Source organism: Pollachius pollachius, assembly GCF_949987615.1.
Source record: "Pollachius pollachius genome assembly, chromosome: 20".
Lineage (NCBI taxonomy): Eukaryota > Metazoa > Chordata > Actinopteri > Gadiformes > Gadidae > Pollachius > Pollachius pollachius.
In genome coordinates, this window is record NC_136953.1 from 5,687,237 (window position 1) to 5,712,288 (window position 25,052).

A 25,052-nucleotide genomic window follows, 5' to 3' on the forward strand; every position below is an offset into this window, starting at 1 on the left:
TTACTCAAAGCCATTTGCAGTGCAACATTTGTTAAAGTAATTTTCTACCTTAATCAATTGCAAGATATGCATTATACGATTTGGCCCACGCAGTAAATTATCCAGACACTGTGACCATCTACAACCGCAAATGTGGTTTGTTTTTGTCATTTCGTAGTCATCCATGAGTTTCTTCTAACTCCATATGGCCCTCCATGTTGACATGTTGCATGTTTCCCCATTAAACATTATGTGGAGGTCATTCAGTGCAGCGGCCAATCACGTGAACCCCTCACCCTGAGACGCATGTAAACACAAGCGCACACTCGACAGACACACATGCACACTTCTGCCATCTTCCATTAGAGCGATGTTGTGCAGAAGGCAAAGGAAGGGCGACTACCTGCCCAGAGCTCGTTTATTCACGAAGGCAACATAATAGATTCTCTGTGGCTGCTTATCTCTCTACCCCATAATATTCTCTGGTCGGTGAGCAGGTATATATACAGCCGGTAATATATACAGACGCCGTAACCGGGGGGGGGGGGGTGTATCGCAAATCACGTTTTATACGCGGTGACAGTTTTACACCCTAGCTTGCGAGCGCGGTCGCAACAATGCTAATTGTGTTGGAGTTTTACAGGGTTTGTGTTCGGCGGAGGGGCCAAAAATATAAACCCAGCGAACACATGTTCTCCTCCTAGGTGCTGTGTTTGTGGTGTGGGGGACGGGAGAATGGTGGATCAGAGTTTCTATATACAAGTGTCGTCCATGTTTAATTGCTCTCCTTCTGCAACGTTCACGAGCGGCGTATCCAACACAAACTCGGGATTCACAGAGACGTGTTTTATTGTCCTAAATTCATCCATTATTAAGTTTTTTCTTCAAAGATGCGAGTTGATACCCTCTCCTTGAAAGAGCTAAATTGAGCCGTTCGTCTGCCACAGGGCAGACGAACGGCTCAATTTAGCCTCTACTGGAGGAGAAAAGTTGGGATTAACTGTGGGTCAATTACAGAGTTGGTTGAATCCTAGCCGGCTGGAACCAGTCGCAGGCAGTTGGACCTATGGTTTTAGAGACAAAACCTTTAAGTTTCAGCAGGTTGTGTAAAATGGCAGGAGAAGGTGAGGGAAGAAGAAGGTGACAATCTTCTATTTAGTAGCAGACACCTTTATCCAATTCAATGAGTTAAATGTTATAAAGGAGCAGGTAGGGGTAAGGGGGCTGCTTGCTCTAGGATGGCCATGAAATTCAAACCCTGTGCCTTTTGAGTGGTAGCCATAGCCACCTCATTATCCGCTCCCAACGGAAGAACTTTCATGAAACGTACAAAGCAGGCACTTTACCAAGTAAGAATAACAAAATGGCCTCTTCAAACACCTTTAAACATGGGGAGGAGTGCAAGTCTCAAAGAGAGAAAAAACTGGCGACAGACCAAGAGAAACACCGCTAGCCATCCTCTAACACTTAGCAGAGAGCAGATAGCGACCCTGGGAACAGGTCGCATCTCGCCGCCTTCACTCTGATAGGGAGCGAAGTCTCCCAGACCTCCTAGAAGCCGTGGCTGACATGAACCCAGGCAGAGTGACACAGACCGGGGAGAGATAGGAACGGCACAGCCCAGCGCTGGAGGTGGGCCGGCCGACATGAAGGTCAACGACTGAGCCACCGCCACAGATCCCCCAGCCAAGATAAGTGTGTGTTGTGTGTGTCGCTGTTTGTGGCCCTTGCCATATTTTATCTGGCAGAGTGCAGCGGAGAGGAGGGCTGTGAAGATAATGTCCTCACAGTCCCGGTGTGGGGCGGTGAACCGACAGTTGAGTCACTTCCTATCACCAGCCTCCTCTTAACCTTGGTGGCATCTCCTGCTTTAAAAGATGGCAGGTAGCCCGCCCGCCCTTCTCTCTCTCTCTCTCTCTCTCTCTCTCTCTCTCTCTCTCTCTCTACAGATAGTTTCGCTTATCAATGAACCAGTGAACATGCATGCTCTACTAAAATGACATGGATGCTACCCGTGTTTTGAGTGCTACCAGTGGAGTCACCTGACATTCTCTCTCTCTCTCTCTCTCTCTCTCTTGTTTCTCAAATTGTCAATCACAAAATGGCTGCCATTAGATAAAGCAGCAGATGACCCGGGGCCTGGCAACAACGGTACTTAATTATACGACGCGGCGCGGCAAAACACTTCTTGTATATTGACGAGAGCATCAAAAGTGGAGTGAATGCGCTGTAGGACATCCGGCAGGGAGTTTGGATTTTTTAATTAAAAACTCACTTTAAGTTTTGTGTTTGAGGAGGGAAGTTGGTGTTCACAGTGTTGCTGGCCAATGGGGACCAGAGACAGAGAGCACCGGCGGCGCAGCGCTGAAAGACACGGCGGCGTCATCTCACGTACATCAGCGCTAGGCAATAAAAAGTTGGGGTTTTACAACCAGGTAGTTCCTGGTCAATGTACCTCTGCTCGACAGCGGTGTAGCAGCATGCGCTGTATGTTTTCACACGCTGTAGCAGGTGCATCCTCAGGACCAAATACTAAAGAGTTTGCGAACGTACGTCCAAAAAAAACCACACAGGAACGGACCAAAACAGGGCCGGCAGTGAGGAGGGCCATTTAAATTGCGAAGACTTTTTCTGTAGTGTATCAATGTTTAAGATGTTTCTTTTGCGTGAATGTTCTTTCCTAATGTGGTGCCACACGGCCAGAGGGGAGACAGGCCATGGTAAATAGAAAGCGCGGCCCTCAGTTCTCTGCCAGAGGTTCTCGCTGAAACCAGACAGTCCGTGCACAATCTCCCATTTTCTCCCTCTGCTATCCCACAAAGTGACTACAGGGTTCCATTTGGGTACATTCTGTGCTCGACTGAGTGTGTGTCTAACCAGGGTGTGTGTGTGTGTGTGTGCGTCTATCTAGTGTCTGTCTGTGTGCGTGTGTGCGAATGCACAAATCCATATAAAAAAACGGGTAAAACAGATCCGACAAAAGTCTGCGTGTCGGAGAGAATTATACCAGATACCAGATAAGCATGTGTGTGTCTGTCTAGTGTGTGTGTACCGGGGTGTGCGCCTCTATCTCGCCTGTGTGTGTGGCTTCCTTTATCGTTACTGATTAGGGCTACTTTTCCCCTCTTTTATCTGCCTAGACAGGCATTAGAGCCTGTAATGCCAAGCCGTGCTGCACAGGGATCTCATCCCGGCGGGCGTGCACGACGAGAGTGCACGTGGGCGGGGGTGCACGTAAGGCAATCGTGCGTGGCAAGAATGGCCACCGCATACTGCCTCCTCTCCCCTTCCTTTGTCATCACTCAGAGGTCTTAAAGGCGCAGTGTGTACATTTTAGCGGCGTCTGAGAGAAAAGACCTGGCAGAAATGGACTGTAATATTCATGTGTTAATTAGTTTGTAATCCTGTGAAGGTAAGAATTCTTCTGTTTTTGTTACCCCAGAGTGGCCCTTTATATGAACAGAGGGAGAGTGTCCTCTTTTAGGAGGCTGCCATGTTGCCTGCCATGTTCCTACAGCAGGCCAGAACAGACAAACAACTCTACAGAGGACGCTTTCATGCTTTAATCATAACCACTGTTGTACTTTCAAGCTATGACCTTGAGTTTTACAGACTAAATAACTAAACAGAATTCATGAATTTATCGAGGAGCTATCACTTGACAATTGGCTACTCGATCGTGCCGCAGACAATGATATCACTTTGGAAGTAGCTACGGGCACCTGGCACAGCCAGCTCAAGCCACTGTAGCTTGTCTGACGTTGGACATGGAGAGCACCGCTTCCATGTCCACCGCTTCCAATATCACCTTAAAGAGGTGATATTATACCACCAAGTGCGAGTGTGATTAGCCATTACAAGCTGTTTAAAAATCTGCCTTTTCAGTGTTTTAGTGACATCACAAGTGGGCGTGTCCCTAGATGTATGATGGATACATCAGCAACATTTGCTACAGTCCACTAGGTGGGAAATGCAATGCAGAAAAAGGCTGATTTTCAAAAGGCTTGTAATAGCTAATGATAACACTCACACCTGGTGGTATAATTCACCCCTTTAACCAAACGGTCACCATGGCCTTTCCACACCACCACCACCGCCAGCCTTCCTCCCGAACCCCTTATAAGCTTGCTCAAAAGCTCTCAACAGCTCTCCTGTCAAAAGTAGTTTCTAAACCAAGTAAAGTAAAGCACTATCAATGTTCTCCCTCCAGCTTTCTCCATGGAGAAAATGTGTCCTGGACATTCTGCCCTAACATAAAGTGTTGCTCGTTTCCCAGCGGAACGGTTCAGGGTTCGAGACCCAATATCGCCAGCCTAATTCAGGCACCCTTGAGCAATATGCCGTAACCCCTACTTCCCTATTAATGACATGCGTCTGAAGAATATATATCCCTGTGAGTTCACTTGAGTACTTAGCACTAAGTACTATTGCATGGCATTGCGAGTGCTTTGACTCTGAATACAAATCCAGCGGCAGGCCCGAGGGCTTCCACTAAGACACGGCAGGCCTCCACGCTTTCAAGACCTGGAACTTCAGGCCTCCCTGGCTTCCTTTTAACGGTTCCATTCCACTTTGGAGAAGGGAGACAGTCAAAGTTGTGACTCTATCTCTCATGTTGAAATGTGGACTGCGGTAACAGCGGCCCTGTGTTGCAGGTCTGGCGTAAAAGGACGTAATGGGATGTTACCGTGGCTCAGTGTTTGGAGTAGTGGTGGAAGCGACCAACGGAGTACCTCCTCTCCAATCAACTGTTCCGCCACTCTCTGCTCTCGTTCGTCTTCTTCCCAGTTCCCCCAGTGCTCTATTTCCCTCTTGTAGACACTGATGTACCGCTCTCTCCCTCCCTGAACAGCCTGCCCTTTCCTCTCCCTCTTCCTCCATCTTATCATGGAAATTATCTTGTGCAGGTGGATTTGTGTGTGTGTGTGTGTGTTTGTGTGTGTGTCTGTGTGTGTGTGTTTCTGTGTGTGAATACAGTCGTGTGTGTGCCCAAAGCTGTCTTCGACACCACCTCCTGATTGCACCTACTGAATGAGATTTGCTTTGTCGCCCAGCCAATGAGTGTGCCCCCGGCCCCCCAATTGGAAATAACCTTTTAAAACAATCTGTTGGATACGGCCCTGCTGGTGGAGCACAGGAAACCTAAATGCCAGGAGGCGAGATCGCTGTTGATTTAAGAGACGGAGGGAGGCTGGACTGTAATCGCACGGCGGCGCGACATGGAGCTGATGCGGCCCTCCCTCTAATCAACACAATCGACTTTGCGTGACTATCTTAATTTCTGTCATCATGAGCTATTGTGCTCTGCGGCGTCGTCCCTCATTCGTAATCAATAGCATATGCATCGATAGTAGTAGCGGGGTTTGGGTGTTTGACTCCCCACCAAAGGCTCCAGGTTGGACCTCCTATTGTCCCCGATGTCTAACCTGTAGGCCTCCTTTGAGCAAGATGCCCCCCATAAGCCCTACATACTCCATAATGACGTGTTTCTGAAAACACTGTTGGTCGCTTTGGATGAAGACATCCGATGAATGATATAAATAACCCTTTCATCATCTGTATTTGTCTCTCTCTGGAAAAGAACTGGGCTTCTTTGTTTGCACACAATGTTCTCTGGATACATCTAATTGATTAAACGCACATAACCACCCTCCGTTTGTGTGTGCGCTACGTCTGATCACACAAACAACATGCGCACACGCATGTTTCTCGCAAACATGTACACGCCGTGTTAACGCTATCACCGCTTACCATTGGATATTTTTGTCATCACAATTAGACAGGTTGCCTGGTTTAAAGTATCTCTCTCTCTCTCTCTCTCTCTCTCTCTCTCTCTCTCTCTCTCATCCACTCAGCAATCAAGGCAGATTGCCGGAGCTCACCATCTCGTTGAAGGAGAGGCTATCGTTTCGTCTAATAATAACCACACTTTCCTTGTGTTGCCTGAGCTAAACATCTTCATACCCTCCTATTCCTACACGCATGCTTCGAGTTGCTCTTTGAGCACACTCCACTTTATTTGTTGTTGATGTGGAGTTAACACGGAGACAAAGAGAAATACAAAATAACAGGAGAGAAAATACACAAATAAAAGCCAACTCAATCAAGGGTTTTCTTGGGAATAATCAACAACTTGCCGCAAGCGGGCATCTTTTTTATGCAGTGGTGCGATTTGACTTCACGAGTGCCGAATCAGTCTGAATACAAAATACCTACAACCCATGTTTGTATATTCATGCGTTATCCACCAGGGAAAGCTTTTTGCGAGCTGTAGATAAGGTGATACTTGTGTTACATACGCTCTCGGTTTGGCTGTCATCGTCTGTGACAGCTGGAATAGAGACAGTGTCTCGGGATAGGAATCGGAAAGACTGATTCTCCGAGGACGGCTGACACTGACGGGCTAACGCACGCACGTTTTGTCTTTTTCATCCACACCAAGTGACGCCACACTTTGTGTGTGTGTGTGTGTGTGTTTGGGTGTGTAGTGTGTCTATTTGGTGCGGAGGAGAGGGAGGGAAGGGAAGGCAAGGGAAGGGGGTTGGGGTGTTAGAGTGAAACATCTTGAATTCTATTTTCGAGTTTAAGTGTGAAAGCGCCAGAAAAACAAATGAAGAAGAGAATAAGTAAGCAATAAATGTGCTTGCTTGGCTGTAAAAAATGGCTGTTGACGTTTGTTTGGCGCCACATTTTTCTCTTTTTTTTTTTTGCTGCCTTTAGCTTTCATTCTCATGCTAGCTTAAATTACACAGTTTTGCGGGCTCTTAGTTTCCCTTACAATAACGTTCAGATCAATAACCTGTGAGTGTCAGACCAGCAGTTGAACCCTTATATTCCTTGTTATCACGCCAGATGTGCAGCGTTTTGTAGTGAAACCCGAGTCTGGAGGTTTCCACACCAAAGCCGCAAGTAAACGCAAGGCGTATTGTGTATATTCCACCTGCTGATCTGTGTTGCTTGTGACTTCAACTTTGAGGGGCTTTGATCCACTGCTGAAAGTGTTTCAGCTTCAGAAATTTGAAGGCATCCGAGCCTTCGTCGCATTTAACGTTCAATTAAAAAAAGGAATCAGGGTTTTCTGTCGAGTGCTTTAACATGTAGAGCGCGACAAGGCACAATAGAGAGTCTTAATCAAACACGGACCCAGGCATCTCAATTCCTAATAAAGGACAGGCCGGATTGAAACACTCATTCAAGTCTGCGCACGCTCACAATTATCCAGCCCATATTCCATCACATTCATTATAATGCAAAAAGGTTAAACCCTCATTTCCAGCACAAGTGACCCTTGGCTTCCCCCACGATCCTAGCCAGAGGGCTGCTATTCCTCCTGTTTCGATTCATCATAATCATTATTCTGACTCGCCCTCCATTCCAGTGGAAGAGGTGGGGGAGGGGGTCACCGGCTCCCCCACCGAGACGCCCCCACCTCCCTACCCTCTGCGGTGATCGGCGCCCAAGGGTTCTTCCAACACAGCTGGTTACCGCAGCACGGGTGGCAGGGATGGGGGTCTCTCCCTGGCTGTTTAACCCCGAAGAGGAGCGCTGCTATGGGGGCTTGTCAGCACAGCGGGTGTGTGGTGGTGGTGGTGTTGGACCCTCTACACCGCCCCGGGCTGCCCTATGATTCTCTATCGAGTGTGTGCCGAGGTTACGGATGTGAGGCTGGGTGTTCAGAGAGTGTGTGTGTGGGCGTTTGTGCATGAAGGGGGTGGCTGGGTTCACTGTTTATGCAGCCTGTCCCCCCCCTCCCCTGACAGGGCTGCGCAGCGGTAAAGATATGGTGATTCCGTCGTCAAAGTGCTCGTTGATGGAACGCGGCCCGTCACCCACGTCCACTCGGGTTTACCCCCCGCCACCGCCAGCGTGAACATGTCAGCCGGACGAGATGGGCCACACAAACACACACACACACACACACACAAACACACACACACACACACCCTCGCTATCCACATCTCCGATGGACGTCGGCGTGTTTGTAATTACCAGGACGGCCGGCTCTGATAACCAGGCACACGCGCACAGGACCACGCCCCGGTCGGGGAGCCGCTCATAAGTTGCACACAACTTATGAGCAAAGAGTGGAATCAGGTCTCCAACTTCTAACAAGCCTTTGCAAGGACTTTGCTGGTACAGTTAATGAATCTATTATTATATATTTTTGGTGATAATCATTTAATACTTGTCAACCTGTGAATATCACACCTTATTCAGCTTAATGATAAAGGGTGTTGTTTAAAGGGCTGTTTAAAGGGGCACCTATTTTAACCGCAGGTGCTAAAATGGGCGTGGGGGGGGGGGGAAGGTCTTGTTGCATAGCTAGAGGCCTTTTAAGGCCTATGTATGTATGGTCTTCTCACGGACGTACCCGGGCTACAAAGCAAAGTGCTAAAGTTTTGTGATTTGTCCCATCAACCGCCGTCTGCTGTGGAATAACGGAGGAGGGGTTGGGGCACACTAGCGACCAGTGGAAGCAAATTTTCACCGACGGATTAGCCAAACGGGCATGTGGGCTAGGCTTATTGCTCTGGGACGACGTCCAATGGGGATCTCTCTCTCTCTCTCTCTCTCTCTCTCTCTCTCTCTCTCTCTCTCTCTCAGATCTCCCCACCTGATGAGACGGTGAACAGCTTGATGGGGCTCCTGTTCCTGGAAGGGCCCGGATTAGCAGTCGTCGGTGGTACTCATCTCCTCCCGCCAAAAAGCACGAGTCCCCCCCCTCCGTAATGAGTCCCCCCCTCCTTAATGAGTCCCACCCTCCCCCGTCCCTCTCCCTCAACTGCCGCGCCTTCCAGAAACTTCTTCCAGAAACTTCTTCCAAGAATCTCCGCTCACCTCCACACACACACACACACAGACACACACACACCCCACCCTGACTGGCCAAATCTGATTGGCTGGTTCGAGGCGTTCCGTTTGTAACTGTAGCCGTGTTGTCCAATTACAAATCGACTTGGCCGACATTAATTCACTGTTGCATTGCACTCATTATATTCGGCAGAGGCAATTCACCTCTGATCCCTCTCTCTCTGTCTTTTCGTCTCCTTTTGTCTCTCTCTGTCTCTGTCCTGCCTGCTCTCTCTCTCCGTTTCCCTCTGTCTCTCTACCTACTTTATTTATTCATATCTCCATCTATCGACTGCTTTCAACTTTCTTTTCATGGACTCATCTACATGTGTTCTCGTTGTGTTGTCTTTCTGCCCTAATTTGAACCCTCTTCTATTCTTAATGATGGCCGTGCTTCTGTTTTACAATGTTTTTATAATGTGATTTATTCTGGCCATAGTCTCTCTCTCCCTCTCTCCCTCTCTCTCTCTCTCTCTCTCTCTCTCTCTCACTCTCTCACTCTCTCACTCTCTCTCCCCCCGTCTTGTGCTATGTTATTCCTCAGCCTATATAGTCACCCTGGCGCAGTGCCGTACCGGCACTGACGAGGCAGTCTGGATAAAACAAAAGGGAGGGGCGCGTTCTAAAATGGGCCACAATCCCATTAAAACGAGGGCCGTGTTCGCCGGCTCTAAAGCTTACTGATTGGCTAAGCCCATGGCCTGAAATTGGACTCGCTGTGGATTTCAGCTTTCTTTTCTCCATTCTTTTTTCGAGACCTTCTAAGTCTCTCTGTCTCTCGCCGGGCACATTGGGAGCGGCATGAAAGCTCTGGATAAACCAGGGGAACAGTTGGTTTTAATAGGAACCCGCCGCCACAAATCCTGTCACTGTCACCCCCATCGCGGACACGTAAGACCTCCGCCCGCCACCATCGTCGCCGTCACTGACTCCACTTCCACCTCCAAACACTGGTACGCCTCCACCGACATGAAACATGTACCATAACCACCGCAGACATCCCCTCCAAGACCCCATCTCCACCTATAACACCATCACAGCCTCCACAGACACACAACATGCGCCACAATCACTATAGACAGACACCACCGTCACTTTATCCACCGAAACCTCAGCCACTTCATCACCATCATCCCCACCACCCATGCATCCACATCCCACCCACCACCACCCCAACCAACACTCGCTCAGCCACCACATCTGACACCGGATCCCCTTCCAACCGCCAACACCCTCATCATCGTTGCCGTGACGACCAACACCATATCGCCGCAAGCAGCAGCTAGCGTTTCGATAAGTACCAAACATCCCAAACCCACGCGAGCTAGATTCCGTGACATTAACGCGATCCGCCGATCATTGGTATTCCCCCTTCCTCCATTGCGGATTCAGCACCACACCACGCGCCAGCCTCACCGCCGCCACCATCCGCCTATCTTTTGAATAAATATATATTTCTCCGCGTGGCTTCACGCTACGCCACACTCCCAGCCGGCAGGATCAAAGTGAGCCTCCTAAAATCGACGTGATGCCCCTCCTCTCTTCCCTGACTCCCGCCAGCGCAGAGTCCCGACCGGAAACCACGTAAGCCGTGAACATCACAATAACACCGCTTATACCCGATAACGGTTATGGTCAAAAGCAAATAAAAATACACGATGATAGCTCGGATATATTTATACACGAAACACAGTAGCTCTCTGTGCGCCGCGTTTGTTTTTTGCTTTTTGTGTGGGCTCGTGTTCGATTTCCTGTTTGGGTCGCTTGTGCCTTTCCCTGTATCTCTCTGTCTGGATGACCTCCACACAGGAAACACAGATAGAGGAGTAGGAGGAGGAGGGAGGAGGGAGGAGGAGGAGGGAGGAGGAGGAGAAGGAAGTGGGGGGGCAGAAGTCGAAGTGAGTCGATGATGAAGGGCTATATTCCATCCTCATATCTCTCTCTGTGTCTCTCCCTCGTCGTCCCTCTATGTTTCCATGTCTGTCTGTGGTTCCCCCCACCCCCACCCACTCCACGTCTGTCTCTCCTGCTCACTGCAGACGGGTGTGAGACAGTGGGAGGAGCAGGGACAGGTAGAAGGGGATTGTGAATATTTACAGTCCTGAAGGTTGGAACAGCCAGACAAAGCACTGCAAGGGGGGCTTACAAGGGGATTTGGCTGCTGCGTGTGTGTGTGTGTGTGTGTGTGTGTGTGTGTGATGCCGCATCAACATGACTACGCAGTCTTTCACTCATACTTATTTTCCCTCTCTCTCTCCCTCCCTCTCATCATGTCGTCCCTTACTCCACCTATCCCATCTAACTCTCTGACACTCGTTTTCTGCCTCCTCCTCCACCCCCCTTCCCTCCCCACTATCCCCTCCTCATCCTCCATCATCTCTGTTTCTTCATCCTCTTCCTCCCTTCATCCATGTTGTCCCCACTCTTGCCAGGGAAGAGGAATTACAGGGGAGGAATACGTCTGGTAATGTCGATAGGCAGGAGGGAGGGGGGAAGGGGGGAAGGGAGGGAGGGATCGTTTGAGAGACAGAGAGACACGAAGAGAAAAGAGGAAAGATACGATTTCACTTTGTCTCACTGATCTCTCTCTCTCTCTCTCTTTCCCTCTCTCTCTTGCCCTCCCTCCCTCCCTCTCTCTCCCCCCAACCCCCCTACTGTGCATTAGCCGTGCATGGCCGAGCGAGTCAGAATGTGATCGGATTGTATACCGCGCTGATGACATGTACTCACTGCCTGGAATAACCTGCCTCCCACATGCTCCTACTCCTCCTCCTTACCCCATCACTTCTCCCTCTCTCTCTCTACAACCCACCCCTCTCTCCCTCCCTCCTTCCCCCTCCTCTATCCAGGGCGGTCTTTACAGGGGATTCTTCCCCCCAGCCAATCACTGGGCCGGTTAACAGCCATCTTAGGCTGCAGCACGTCGGACAGAGGATAGCGGCATGAAAGATTCAGAGGCAAGTAAACACAGGGACTGGGCCTTGGGGAGGAGGGAGGGGGCAGGGAGGGGAGGGGACAGTGGGGGGGTGGGGTGGAAGGTCGCAGTGTCAATCCTGCTACAATTTATCATCCCTGTGAGCGAGGGAGGGACAGAGAGAGAGAGAGAGAGAGAAAGAGGGAGAGGGAGAGAGGGAGAGAGAGAGAGAGAGACAGAGAGAGAGAGGGAGAGAGAGAGAGAGAGAGAGAAATAGAGATGTAGCACGTTTAAAGGACTTGGTGCTGTGTAAGCTGAACCTTCCACCCTATCAGTGGTGGAGTGGTGGATTGTGGGTCAAATGCACTTCCAAATGGTAGGGTGCAACGGGATGGGGTAATGCACAAGCCACGGCGGCTATCTTTTTTCTAAATTTGCTTTTCTTATACTCTTATTTCTGCTGTCCCTCGTTCATTTTATCTGTGTTTTGTTTTGTTTTTTGTGTGTGTGTGCGTGCAAGTAATCAATCATACAAATTTGAGTACATTGGAATACTTTGACCAGAATTCTTTCAGACTTTCTCTCTTTTCTCTACTTCAATAATAGAGAAAAGACAATATCTAATATCATACTTCTCTCCTTCCTTCTCTCTATCTATCTATCTATCCAATGGACCTGAACACTACGATGTCCTTCTCTCCTCCCATTACTCTCTCTCTCTCTCGCTCTGTTCCTATTTCTGAATCTCCCTTATCTATCCCTATCCCTCTTGCCCAGTATGTTCCGGCTGACTGCGTCTACGATAAAGAAAAATGTGTGTCACACCGTTGCCCCTGGATGCTTGACCGGGAAAAACCGGAGCGGAAAAACAACAACCACCGAATAAACATTAACAACGAATACACAAAATGAAACGGCTCACAAAAAGACAAATATGCTCACGGCCCGCTGACGCTGTTTTTTCCTGGGGCTGATAAATATAAATTTGGAGCACAGTGGATATGCTCCATATAAAACGGTGACGCAACAGGTACCGCTCTGTGCAGATTGCTCCTGGTAAAACTACATTCATGATACTCCCTTGCAGGCCTGCAGTTTTGAATACGGAAAATGTTCAAAACGGCGCTTGAGTGTGCCTCTTCTTCCCACCTGTTCGTTGAGAGCCACAAAGTGACTACAGCGTCTTCAACAACCGTAACAAAGGAAGAGAGTTCATCTTGAAAGCGGGCCAGTCCCCAGACACTTTTTCTGGGAAAGGCCAAAAATGAATAATAGATGTTGAATTGGGGGAATATGGTGGAAATGAAAAGGGACGGGTCGCACACAGTGCAACGTGAATGCCACATGTCAGTCCCCATCAGGGCTAAGGGATCCCCTGGCCCTTGTCCAACACACACATGGGAGACTGCAGCTATGCTCCTGGTTTCCATTCTACACTTCCCAAGTATCTTGGGACCTGGAGTGTGTAGAGTGTGCAGGCACACAGGAGCCGCGAGCACTGTGAGCTAATGGGCTCCAAACTTTAAAAGGGAAAAATTAGCTTTACTAAAGAAGAGCAAGAGTAGCAGCAGTTGCTATCAATAGGCACGTTTTCAAGTCAACAACAAAATACAAACAAGGAAACTCACTTTTGGCTGTATGGTTTTTGGTTTGGATACAAACACCAAGAGGTTTTTCTTCATGACGCGGCCCGGTCCCCACAAGGGACAAGCAAGAATACAAGCGTACGTGTGTGTGATTGCGTGCGTGAGCACTCGCCTTTGAGGTGCTTGTGTGTACACGCATCCATGCGTGTGTGTGTGTGTGTGTGTGTGTGTGTGTGTGTGTGTGTGTGTGTGTGTGTGTGTGTGTGTGTGTGTGTGTGTGTGTGTGTGTGTGTGTGTGTGTGTGTGCTACATAGCAGTGACATTTGGAATAGTGAGGACCCAAACCCCGGGAGACGGGAACACCCCCCAGGGAATGTCCACCGGAACCGGAACAATACGCCGGTTGAAGACTCTGCTCCACTTCCCCACCTGTATGTTGTTGTTCAGACGCAGAGGCATAAATCACCCGCCTATCCTGTACTGCCCTCCTTTCATTCTCCTGCTCCTTTCTTCTTCTAATATTCCCTTTTCCTCCAGCATTCTGCTGTCTCGCGGCACAGAGCCCGAGATTTCAGGGGCCGATATACCTATTATTCTTCTTCGTCTTCACAGGAGTCTTTCTTGGCAGGGGCCCCTCATTCAAACCGCCGTGGCACACACACACAGAGAAAAAGGAAAAATAGCAAATAAATACAAAAATATAAGAACAAGGAGCGTAAGAGAAGCCAGTTGACTTGTGGGGGACTTGAAGTGAAATATATTTGAGAGTCTAGGAGGGTAGGGGTAATTTGGTGGATTCTGCACCATGCATTATATTTTTTGCTTTATGAATATAAATGGATTTTTTAAGGAGACTGCAAAGTCTTTTTTGAAGACACCATCCAAAGTACCTTAAAGTGAATAAGATACACGTCATTCAAGTGCAGGTAGGGTGTTATGGTGCATCTTGCTAAAGGATGTCTGCCGTTTAGACTGCAGTGTTGGGGATTGAACCCAGTAACCGTTTCGGACGGGAGTCACACATACAGTATCCTTGAGTGGGTGCAGTTGTTTAGCCGGTTGGTAATTCACTGTGGAAGTTAACCAAAATAACAGCCAGATGTAAAGTGCGCTCCGGTGCACAGCACCTCAGCAGGTGTCGCCTGGTCGCTGGTTCCTTGGTGCATCGCATTAGGCCAAACCCTTCTGTATTACAACACATTACAGGCCCAGGGACAGCAGGCGAGAGTAACCCTGGACTGTGGGTCTCCACCTGAACAGTGAAGGTGAGCACGGCTGAACGGTGGTGCAGCCTCCCTCTCTCTCACTCGCTCTCTCTCTCTCTCTCTCTCTAGATTACATTAAAGAGAGAGAAAGAGAGAGAGGGACTGCTTATTTTCCACTCAGGGACTCCTATTTTTCAATCGAATGCGCTCTCCCTCCCTCATCCTTCTGTCTCTGTCTATCTCGCGCTCTCACAAGGGAAAGAGAGGGGGCTACTTTAACGAGAGAGAAACACAAATACTTTGAGAGAGAGAGAGAGAGAGAGAGAGAGAGAGACAGACGCAGACGCAGATACAGAGATAGAGACAGATACACAGAGACAGATACAAGTACTTAAACAGAGAGATACAGATCGATACAGGCACAGACAAAGAGAGAGAGAGAGAGAGAGAGAGACGGAGAAACAGAGAGAGAGAGAGGGAGAGAGAGACAGAGACAGAGAGAGAGACGGATAAACAGAGAGAGGGAGAGAGAGAGACAGAGACAGAGACAGAGACAGAGAAACAGAGAGAGAGAGAGAGAGAGAGAGAGAGAGAGAGAGAGAGAGAGAGACAGAGACAGAGAAAGGGAGAGAGAGAGCGAGGGAGAGAGAGAGAGAGAGAGAGAGAGAGACGGAGAAACAGAGAGAGAGAGAGGGAGAGAGAGACAGAGACAGAGAGAGAGACGGATAAACAGAGAGAGGGAGAGAGAGAGACAGAGACAGAGACAGAGACAGAGAAACAGAGAGAGAGAGAGAGAGAGAGAGAGAGAGAGAGAGAGAGAGAGAGAGAGAGAGAGACAGAGACAGAGAAAGGGAGAGAGAGAGCGAGGGAGAGAGAGAGAGAGAGAGAGAGAGAGACGGAGAAACAGAGAGAGAGAGAGGGAGAGAGAGACAGAGACAGAGAGAGAGACGGATAAACAGAGAGAGGGAGAGAGAGAGACAGAGACAGAGACAGAGACAGAGACAGAGAAACAGAGAGAGAGAGAGAGAGAGAGAGAAAGAGAGAGAGAGAGACAGAGACAGAGAGAGAGAGACAGAGAAAGGGAGAGAGAAGGCTGGGGACTTAGACGACAGAAGTACCGGTAGAGAATAAAGAAGAGGGTGCCCTGACTGGCTGATTATCCTATAAGGCTCACCTGAATCCAGAACACACGCTCTCTCCCTCGCACACTAATAGCTTATTGATTCCAAACCTACACCCCACCCCTCCTCTGCCACACAGCCCTCTGCCCAGAGAGCCGGCCTCTGATAGGACGACAGAGCGACAGACCCAAGCCACCATAGGCACTGTGACCAGAATCTGGGCATCGAAGTGCTCTATTGATTGGACAGTATAAAGCACCACTTCAAGACACAACTTACATTTCACACAGAGTGAGGTATGACGCGCTAAGGTATTTGCATGTGTAGTGAACGCAAGAGTATGCAATTGAACTTTTATTATCCTCTGTGATTGTATTGTTGGCTTGTGGCTATTACTACTATTACTGCATTTTCTGCATTAGAGAATGCTGAGGTTACCTGCAGGAGACTCATCGCTAGCTGCAGCACAAGGAATAGTGGGCAGCCCTTTTTACTGTCCTCGGATCCTACGTTGGTTCGTAAACCTTTGGAATATATATATATATATATATATATATGAATGAGGCAGATACAAATTATACGCCTCGGAGGCATTCACTCATCTTTCTACAAAACGCCCTAATCTATAATCTACAGATCTAATCTCATGCAGCAGCAAGTTTGGCTCCATAGTCCAGTGGTAATCCGAATCAGAGCCAATCAAATCAAAACCACAGCTAATACCAGGGTCCACCAGCAGGGGTACCGCGCACTGAACCTGCTGCAGCGACAGCCAGGGGCTGGATGGCTGGTGGACCAGGTGAGGGGGGGGGGGGGGGCCTTGTCTTCACCCAACATGAAGCCTCTCAGCTAGGGACGGAAGGCGGTGCAGACGGGGGCAGGTGTGAGTCGGGCTCTCTCCCCCTCGCTGTCATCCCCCGTCCCGCCTCACCGGTGTGTGGGAGGGGGGGGGGTGGGGGGGGGAATTCATTAGCAGCTCGAAGTTGAGAGGAATAATCGATGGGGCTGTCACGCACCTGCTTGTTGGGCCAGAGCGACCGAGAGAGCGAGGGAGCGAGAGAGAGAGAGGAGAGAGAGAGAGAGCGAGAGAGAGCGAGAGAGCCAGGGGCCCTGCCAGATCCACCAGGGCCCCTATCTCGTTACCGGGAGGCCCCTCTCTCCTCCGCTTGGCCGACGCATTCGTCAATGTGACGCCACCGTCATTCGCCCTCCCTCTCTCCCTCCCCTTCCCTCCCTCCCTCCCTCTCTCCCTACACACACCCCCCCCCCCCTCCTAGCAACCTCCGCTCCCAACACCTCCGCCCCATGCGGCGCCATTCCGCTATTCTTCCCTTTCGTCTTGTTGTCCCGGCGATGACGGGGAAGCCGTTCGTTAGGAGGTGACACGTCAGCGCCGCCGCCGCCCCCACAGCACGCTTGTTTGGGGCGAGCGAGGAGAGGGAGGGGGAGGGGGGGGGGGGGGGATGATGGATTCTTAAGTGAGGCACGGAAAGGGGGAGAGAGAGAGAAAGACAGCAATGGCGCGGGAACGTGGCCGGGGCTGCCCTTGTAAATCTCCGGGTGGACACGCGTGCTGCGCGGGCTAATCATAGCGACGTGACGGGCGTGGTGATTGATGCGGGGGTGCCGCCGTGTTTGTTTATGAATAATTCTCGCCTCGGCGGGGTTTGTTTGTTCGGTGCGTCTGTGCGTGTCCGTGGGCGAGAGAGAGAGAGAGAGAGAGAGAGAGAGAGAGAGAGAGAGAGAGAGAGAGAGCGAGAGAGCGAGAGAGAGAGAGCGAGAGAGAGAGAGAGATGGGAGAGCGAGAGAGAGAGAGAGAGAGAGAGAGAGAGAGAGAGAGAGAGCTATGAGAGCGAGAGAGAGAGAGCGAGAGAGAGAGAGATGGGAGAGCGAGAGAGAGAGAGAGAGCTATGAGAGCGAGAGAGAGAGAGAGAGAGAGATGGGAGAGCGATAGAGAGAGCGATAGAGAGAGAGAGAGAGAGAGAGAGAGGGAGATACTGTGACAGAGACATGAAAATAAATATGAAAGGCAAAAAAAAGATGAATAAGGGAAAGAAAAGGGAAAGTAAAGAAAAAAGACACTTGACCCTCGTGTAATGAATAAATACATATGAAATACAGATGCCCATGGAAAAGCCTGATCAAATGAAGGGGACACTCCAGAGGACTGGGCTGCAGCTCCTCTATTTGCTGGCGCTCTCAAACAATATTCAACCAACAAGTGTATAAGTGAATTCAGAAACAATTCTCCTCTTATTACCTTTTCAAGCCTAAATCATTTGTATTAGTAGTGGCGGCGTGTGTGTGCGTGGAATGACACCTGACCCAGGCATTTATATAAAGACTCTCTGAGCGTTCTTAATTGATGCCAACAGATCATGGTTCTTGAAATAAAAACTATTTAGTGCTGATATTAGATGCCAACAGATCATGGTTCTTGAAATAAAAACTATTTAGTGCTGATATTAATGTCCCAGCACGTTAATAAAGGATGAGTAAAACACTAGTGACAGTTCAAATTAAATAATAGGTATGAAAATCTTTGGAATCATTTAGCTCATAATTCCCAGAGGGGGGGAATAATCCAAGAATGAACCTTTTGCTAATAGCAGCCCTAAGCTGGCTGCTAAACTAATTATCAACAGTTACAAAGCAACACGCTAGATCTACATTTGACAAATCTGCGAAAACAAACCACAAAGTACCACCAAATCAACAATGTCCCCTGAAATAAAAAGCCACGTTGGCTCTCCTTAGCGAACGTCTTTGCAAATGTCTCTGCAAGGACATCTCTTGTGCCGCTCTGGCTAGACAGATGACTGTCCGCACGGTCACGTCTGCGTCTGTCTGGGGCCTGACTCAGATGCCCTCCCTCTAGCCAACGTTTACGACGTGCAAGCCTTCTGCCACAATGTCAACGCGGTGTATGTATCAACCCTGATTTCACATGCTTCCTGGGAATTATATATGAAATTAAATAAATGTATATTTTCACGTATGTATGGATATAAAGTTCTGACTGGCATCCTGGCTCTGTCTGATACCGAGAAGGGGGAGGGGTTCTAGAACGACGTTCGGGGTTGCTAGGCGACAGATAGAGTAGTCGAGGGAGAGGGTTTGTTGGATCCAAAATGGAGTACAGAGCGGTAAAGGAAAAGAGGAGGGAGGGTGAGGGAGAGAGAGAGAGAGAGAGTCTTGTCGCACAGAGACCGGCGTTGCTGTGAACATCTGTTTTCTGGCTGGCCCTCGCATTCCCCGTCTGTTTGTTTGCATAAAATATCGGAGAAAATAACCACGTCAATTAACAACGTGCCACGTCCTGCTTTCAAATTGATTTCAAAGCCAATTAAAAGAAACAAACATCATTTTTTATGGGTTTCAAAGAGTTCAAAGCTAATTACAAGCGACAGAAAACAGCACATTTTTTTTGGAGAACATTTAAATTGTTTGCAAGAGTTCCAATTGGCTGCTTGTGTGCTTGACAACTTGACACTGCCTTCTTCGGCGCTAACGCATGGAAGACCAAACCAATTAGGTGATCATTCTTCCGATCTGTCAGAGGTTCAAACCCGTTTCGCCGGGGAGCTCCCATTGAAACATTAACCGTTGGCATCAATGACATAGCTCTTTGCCCGAGACTAACCAATCAGGGGCTTTCACCAATCAGAGCACTTCACCAATCAGGGGCCTCGCATGAAACAAACCATCCTATTACGACCAACTTAATGTCTCTGACTAAATCCAGAGGGCTTCTGTTATTTTTGAGTGTCCTCTCCTTCGTTCTTCTGGCTCTGTGAGGCCCCCCCTCTATCAGAGAGCATGATATAGGGCCCCGGCCCCCAGGCATCACAGAGTCCAATTTGCGTTAGATTTTGGTGCTTGACGAGAGGCAGAGGGCCCAATTAAGGAGGGAGGGGGACTGGGGGTGGGGGGTTAGACGTGGGCGGCCAAATTAAATGTAATTGCGATGGGAACCCAGGTGCCATAGGGCCGACGTGTCTGAGGCACTGATGTGGAGGAGAGAGAGACAGAGAGAGAGAGAGAGAGAGAGAGAGAGAGAGAGAGAGAGAGAGAGAGAGAGAGAGAGAGAGAGAGAGAGACACAGTGGCGAGGGGATGAGGGATTTTGGAAGGTGAGAGAATGAGAGACAGAGACAGAGAGAGTGAGCAGGAAACGGAGATAGAGAGGGCGAGAGAGGTGTGTGTGTGTTTGTGTGTGTTTGTGTGCGTGTAGGACGAGGGAATATGGGAATAAGGCAGGTGGAAGAGCGAGAACAAATGGGCGAGAGACACAGATAGGACAGAGAGGAGAGAGAGGGACGAGGGATGAGGGGAATTGGTGAGTGACTATAAGACATACGATGGAAAGGGAGAGGGATGGAGCAGAGGAATGGTTTACAAAGAGGAAGGGTGGGGGAGTGATCGACAGCTAGACGCTAGAGTTCATCTGTGAACCGGGGGCAAAGAGAGGGAGAGAAGTACCTCTAGACGAGAATGACTTCATAAAACATATCAAACACTTTGTTGAGCTTTACGCACCACACCTATAAATGTGGAGGCTGAAGAGTGAAAGGGTAGCCATCTTTGTTTTGTTTTCTTCTTATGCCCCAGTACGTTTTCTGTTGTGGAAGGAGACAATTAACAATTCATGTTCCATTTTCTGGAGTTAAGAGTTCATTTTGTTGAGATCTGTAGTTTAGACGCAAATATCAATATTTTATTAAATCGCTTAACTAGTAGGAGTTTGAAGTCCATATTTCCAGACTCACTGGAATGATTTGTTTTTTTTCATGGAACAGAGATGAATAATAAATACAGCCGCAATAAAAACAAGCCTCATCCGAGTACATGTAGTAATACTGCATCTCCTCCAAGGCACACAATCAGGGATTTCAAATCAAAAATAATCCATTTTCTCCTCCAATCTATATCTAACGGGGCTAAAAACTGAAACTAAAAGAGGCAATGACCTTTAAAGTTCACCAACGTTTGAGACGGCTCCCTCCCCGAAGAACGTACGGTCTGGCCCGGTACCTGGGAGGTGGTGCAATGCATTGCTCATGTTTACACTGAAAACTTCAATTATTACCTAGTTTTATCAGAGTTACACAATGACCCCCCCGTCGCTGCTCTCTTGACCGCTACTTCCCCCTATCCCAGTTCTTATTTTAAGAGAATTATGCCTTCTGCCTTCTGCTCATTCGGTCCGTCATTCCTCTCCCCCTGCTGTTTGCCTGCTGAATCATCCGTCTCTCACTTTCCCTCTCGTCTTTCACTAAGTCTGTGTTTATTTCACTTCCTCTCGCCGTTATTTTTGTATTCTCTGCCTTGCTGTCAGTCAGCGAGTCAGTCTGTCCATTTCTCCCCGCTCTCACTGTCTTTCTAATAGTTATTCTGTCTCTATGCGTCCCTGTTTCTCTCCCCGTCTTTGATTCATTCTGTCTCTCTCTCTTTCTCTCTATCCCTATGCCCCGTCTCTCCCTCCCTCTCTCCCTCTCTCTCTCTCTCTCTCTCTCACCTCTCTCCCTTTTACCCTCTACATCTCTATGTCCCCCCTCCCCCCATTTCCCTTGCTCACACAATCTATTTTTGCCTCTGATATGCCTCTGCCATCTCCCCTTAGAGAACAGTGGATGGGCATGGTCCCAAGGGTCAGAGGTCAACTGTGTTCTTGTCGCCCGCGGGCACCAGCAGACCAAGCAAATTGGGGTCATAAAGGCGGGGATTGCAATAGTGGCTGGCACACATATGTTCACGCACACAGACACACACATTGCATTCACACACACATGAGTACTCGCGCAGAAATGCACGCATGCACACACACACACGCATGTTACTCACTGTCTCGCAGCAACACGCCGATGCTTACACATAGCTGTCCGAGGACTCACACACTGCCAAGCCCTCCTACCACACACTGGTAGAACAGAAAATAGATGTGCGCAAATGGAGGGATGATTGATGGACATGGGCGGGATAAGATTGCACTCATCAAAAAGGCTTTTAGAGAATCCACCAGACAACAAGAAATCATTTTGGAGTCTGTGCCAACACAAACCTCTGAGTGTGGGTGTGGGTGTGTGTGTGTGTGTGTGTGTGTGTGTTTTTCATGCGTTTGCGTGTGTGTGTGTGTGTGTGTGTTGCATGTGTTTGTGTGTGTGTGTGTGTGCGTGTAGTAATGTGTGTGTGTGGGTGTGTGTGTGTGTTGCATGTGTATCTGTTTGGTGTGTGTGTGTGTGTGTGAGAGAATGTGTGTGTGTTTGTATGTGTGTATGTAGTAATGTGTGTGTGTGTGTGTGTGTGTGTGTGTGTGTGTGTGTGTGTGTGTGTGTGTGTGTGTGTGTTGCATATGCATCGGATTTGCGCGCGTGTGTGTGTGTGTGTGTGTGTGTGTGATGTAACGTGTGCGTGCATACATGCATGCGTGTGTGTATACGTGTGTGTGTGCAGGCGTGAGCTGTATGTGTGCAGCGTGAGCATGTACATATCCGTGCTCTTCGGTTAATGACACCATTAGCCGTCACCAGGTCGGGACGGAGCAGGGTAATTAAGACAAAAAGCAGCCGTTGGAAGCGAAGCGCTCTCTGAGCGGCTGAGCTGGGTGATGCCACAGAGCAGGAGAGAAGGAGGGGAGGAGGAGGTGGTGACAGATACCGCCCGCTGAATCTCCGGGAGCCCCTTAATCGCCATTTGAAAGTTGTCACCGGGGCTCTGACTCTTTAAAACAGACGTTTCCCCCCCCGCTAAAATGAGCGTGATAACGTGGGAGATGGAGATGAGGGCTAATGGTGTTCTGGCTGGAGGTCAAAAGGGAGACGCCGAGAGGAGTGGCCCCACCGCCGTCAGAGAGATGGCGCCACGTTTACTAATGGCTTTTCTTACCTCTCTCTCTCTCTACCATCGCTCTTTCTCTCTCTACCATCTCTTTCTCTCTCTCTCTCCCACCCCCTGTTTTTCCTCCCTCTCATCATTAGGTCGCCCTTAATAGCAGGTTTTTCTACACCTACACCCACCCAACGCAGCTCTTAGAGTCTCGTTTAACACTGAACTACGCCCGGTACCTCTCAGTCTGCAACCCCCCTGTCGAGCCAAGTGCCAACCCAGGCCAATGATGGCTGTCCTGTGGTGAAGGCTGTCCCCTCCTCCTATCCAGCCTCCGTCTCTCTCTACCTGACAATCCTCTAATTTCCTTTCATTACAGACTACAACGCCCAGGGCGCGAGCCATACCTTTCCTGGAGACTCTGGTCAGATCTACAACACACATCCTGTTCTCCTATCTGTAGGCACTTTGTGGTTTCACCACCCCTCCTTTGCTTTTCTTCTGTGCTTCTCTGTGTATTTTACTTTAATCACAGATCCCCAATTCGTTCTCCGGACACCTTCTTTTTAATGTCTCTGCCTCTTCTTTCCTTCTCCCTTTCTTTCTTTCTTTCTTTCTTTAGATGTGACTCCTAACTCATACACTTGAAAACATATATATTATTTATGGGTTCTAAACAGTACAAAACAAAGTGGGTAGTGGAAAACTCACGCCTTACAAATTGAAAATAGAACTAAATGAAACAGTTCCTTGTATTGATGTATCGCTTTTCAAGGCGCTTTGCATGGTGATTGTGTGTGTGTGTGCGTTTACGTGTATGCGTACGTGTGCATGCATTTGTGTGTGAGGTTTGTCACATCAAGCAGCATCCACCCGGGTAATGAGAGACTCTCACACACCAGCAATCAGAGTCCTTCACACTCGCAACCCCACACTGGACCCCCGGGTGTGGCTTACTATGTGGAGCTCCAGGTAGTCTCCCAGTCCCTTGGCGCTCTCCACCCTGACCAGTACGGCCTCCTTCAGCTGCGTGCTGAAGCCCACGGCCAGCCGGTCGGCCCGCGTGCTCGGCCGGTCGTTGGGGGGCCAGGTGTATGTGATGAGGGCTCCGCCGCGACCGAAGATGTAGGTCGTCCCAGCTGCGCGAAAAAAGTGGGAAGGGAAATGTTAGCATGGCGATTTTTTTTATTTTTATTTATTTGATAGGGAGGATGCATATTTATACACATTGTTGTTTAAAAAAAAACATGTAAATAGGCTGGAATTAGTAAAATCAACTACTTTTCATCTGCTCACAGAGAGCGAATGGTAGAAACGTGAGGCTGGGTCAATAAATACAGATGTTAGCGTGATGAGAAGGGATGATCCATAAAGGTATGGATAATGGATAATGGTTACGGAGAGCCGTGTTAACATGATGCGCTAACAGAGAGCGATGACGGCATGAGGGCGCTATCGAGTTAATTACAGACACTAATTACATTGCATGACGGTGCTAACTGAAAACGATATTAGCCTGGTATGTTAACAAACTAAATGAAGTCATTCGTACAAATATGGATTCATAAACACAGGAAGAAGAGAACAGGGATATTTGCCCGATATGCGAGGGGAGGGCAATGTTAGCACAAGGATGCTAAATGCAGAAGCACAAATAAGAATTCACAGACATCAACAACAAAAAATGATGGGAGTTCAATTTGGTGGGTTCAATTTGGAACACAATTTGAAAAAGAAACAAACAAAGCACAGAAGCACAACCCAACAACTGACCCAAGGCTCTCACGGCACCAGGCTTTCACTTTGTATGAGTGTCAAAGATATATACCTTAAATTTGTATAATCAATCAAGTCGAGGAAAGTCTGGATCCTCCCGTGTAGACCCCCCCCCCCCCCCACTCCAACACGCCCTCCCCGATGTGCTCCATGTAAAATAGGGCAAACTGACACATTTCTTGTCAACAAAAGCCTAATTCCTCAGATCTTGCCCTCACAGGAAGTTTGCTTCAGCAATGTTCTGAGTTTCACTCACACACACTTTGTGTGTTACATGTGGTTGTGTGTACGTGGGTGCTTGTGAAGCGGTCCAAGTTTGAAGAGCATCGCTTATGAGTTCTGGACTTGGTGGGGCTCCAAGGGTTGAGGGTGGGGGTGGTCTTGCTTGTTGACACAGCACGTTGAGAACACGCCAGACCCCTCCCCACCTCGGTGCTCTGTCTATCTCTCACTGGCTTCTGGCTGGCTCATGGGAAATCACACACACACACACACACGCACACAAAGACGAACCCACGGACACACACACACACACGCACACACACACACACAGACAGACAGACACACACAGTCACACACACACACACACAGACCGACACACACACACACACACTCCTAGCCAATAAAGATCATCTGACCGTCGATGGTGCTGCTGTACCTTCGTCGTCCATCCTCACACCCTCTAACTCTTCTCATCCACTCCTCTTTACAACGTGCTATTAAAGTTGCAATACCTAATATTTCAACTAGCTTGTTCCTTGAAATGACCTGGAAATATGCTCTAGTCAATGCTGTTC

The 25,052-nt window shown here is 48.9% G+C and overlaps 1 protein-coding gene across 1 annotated transcript in view; it reads right to left on the reverse strand.

Moving 5' to 3' along the window:
* The window catches only part of nrxn2b (neurexin 2b), a gene marked incomplete at both ends in the record, with an annotated part of 530,523 nt that overhangs the window by 81,664 nt on the left and 423,807 nt on the right, over window positions 1-25,052 (reverse strand). Inside the window, one exon of the mRNA XM_079758236.1 lies at window positions 23,437-23,618. Coding sequence (XP_079614362.1) covers window positions 23,437-23,618 — 182 coding nt within the window. The remainder of the gene's footprint in view (window positions 1-23,436; window positions 23,619-25,052) is intronic.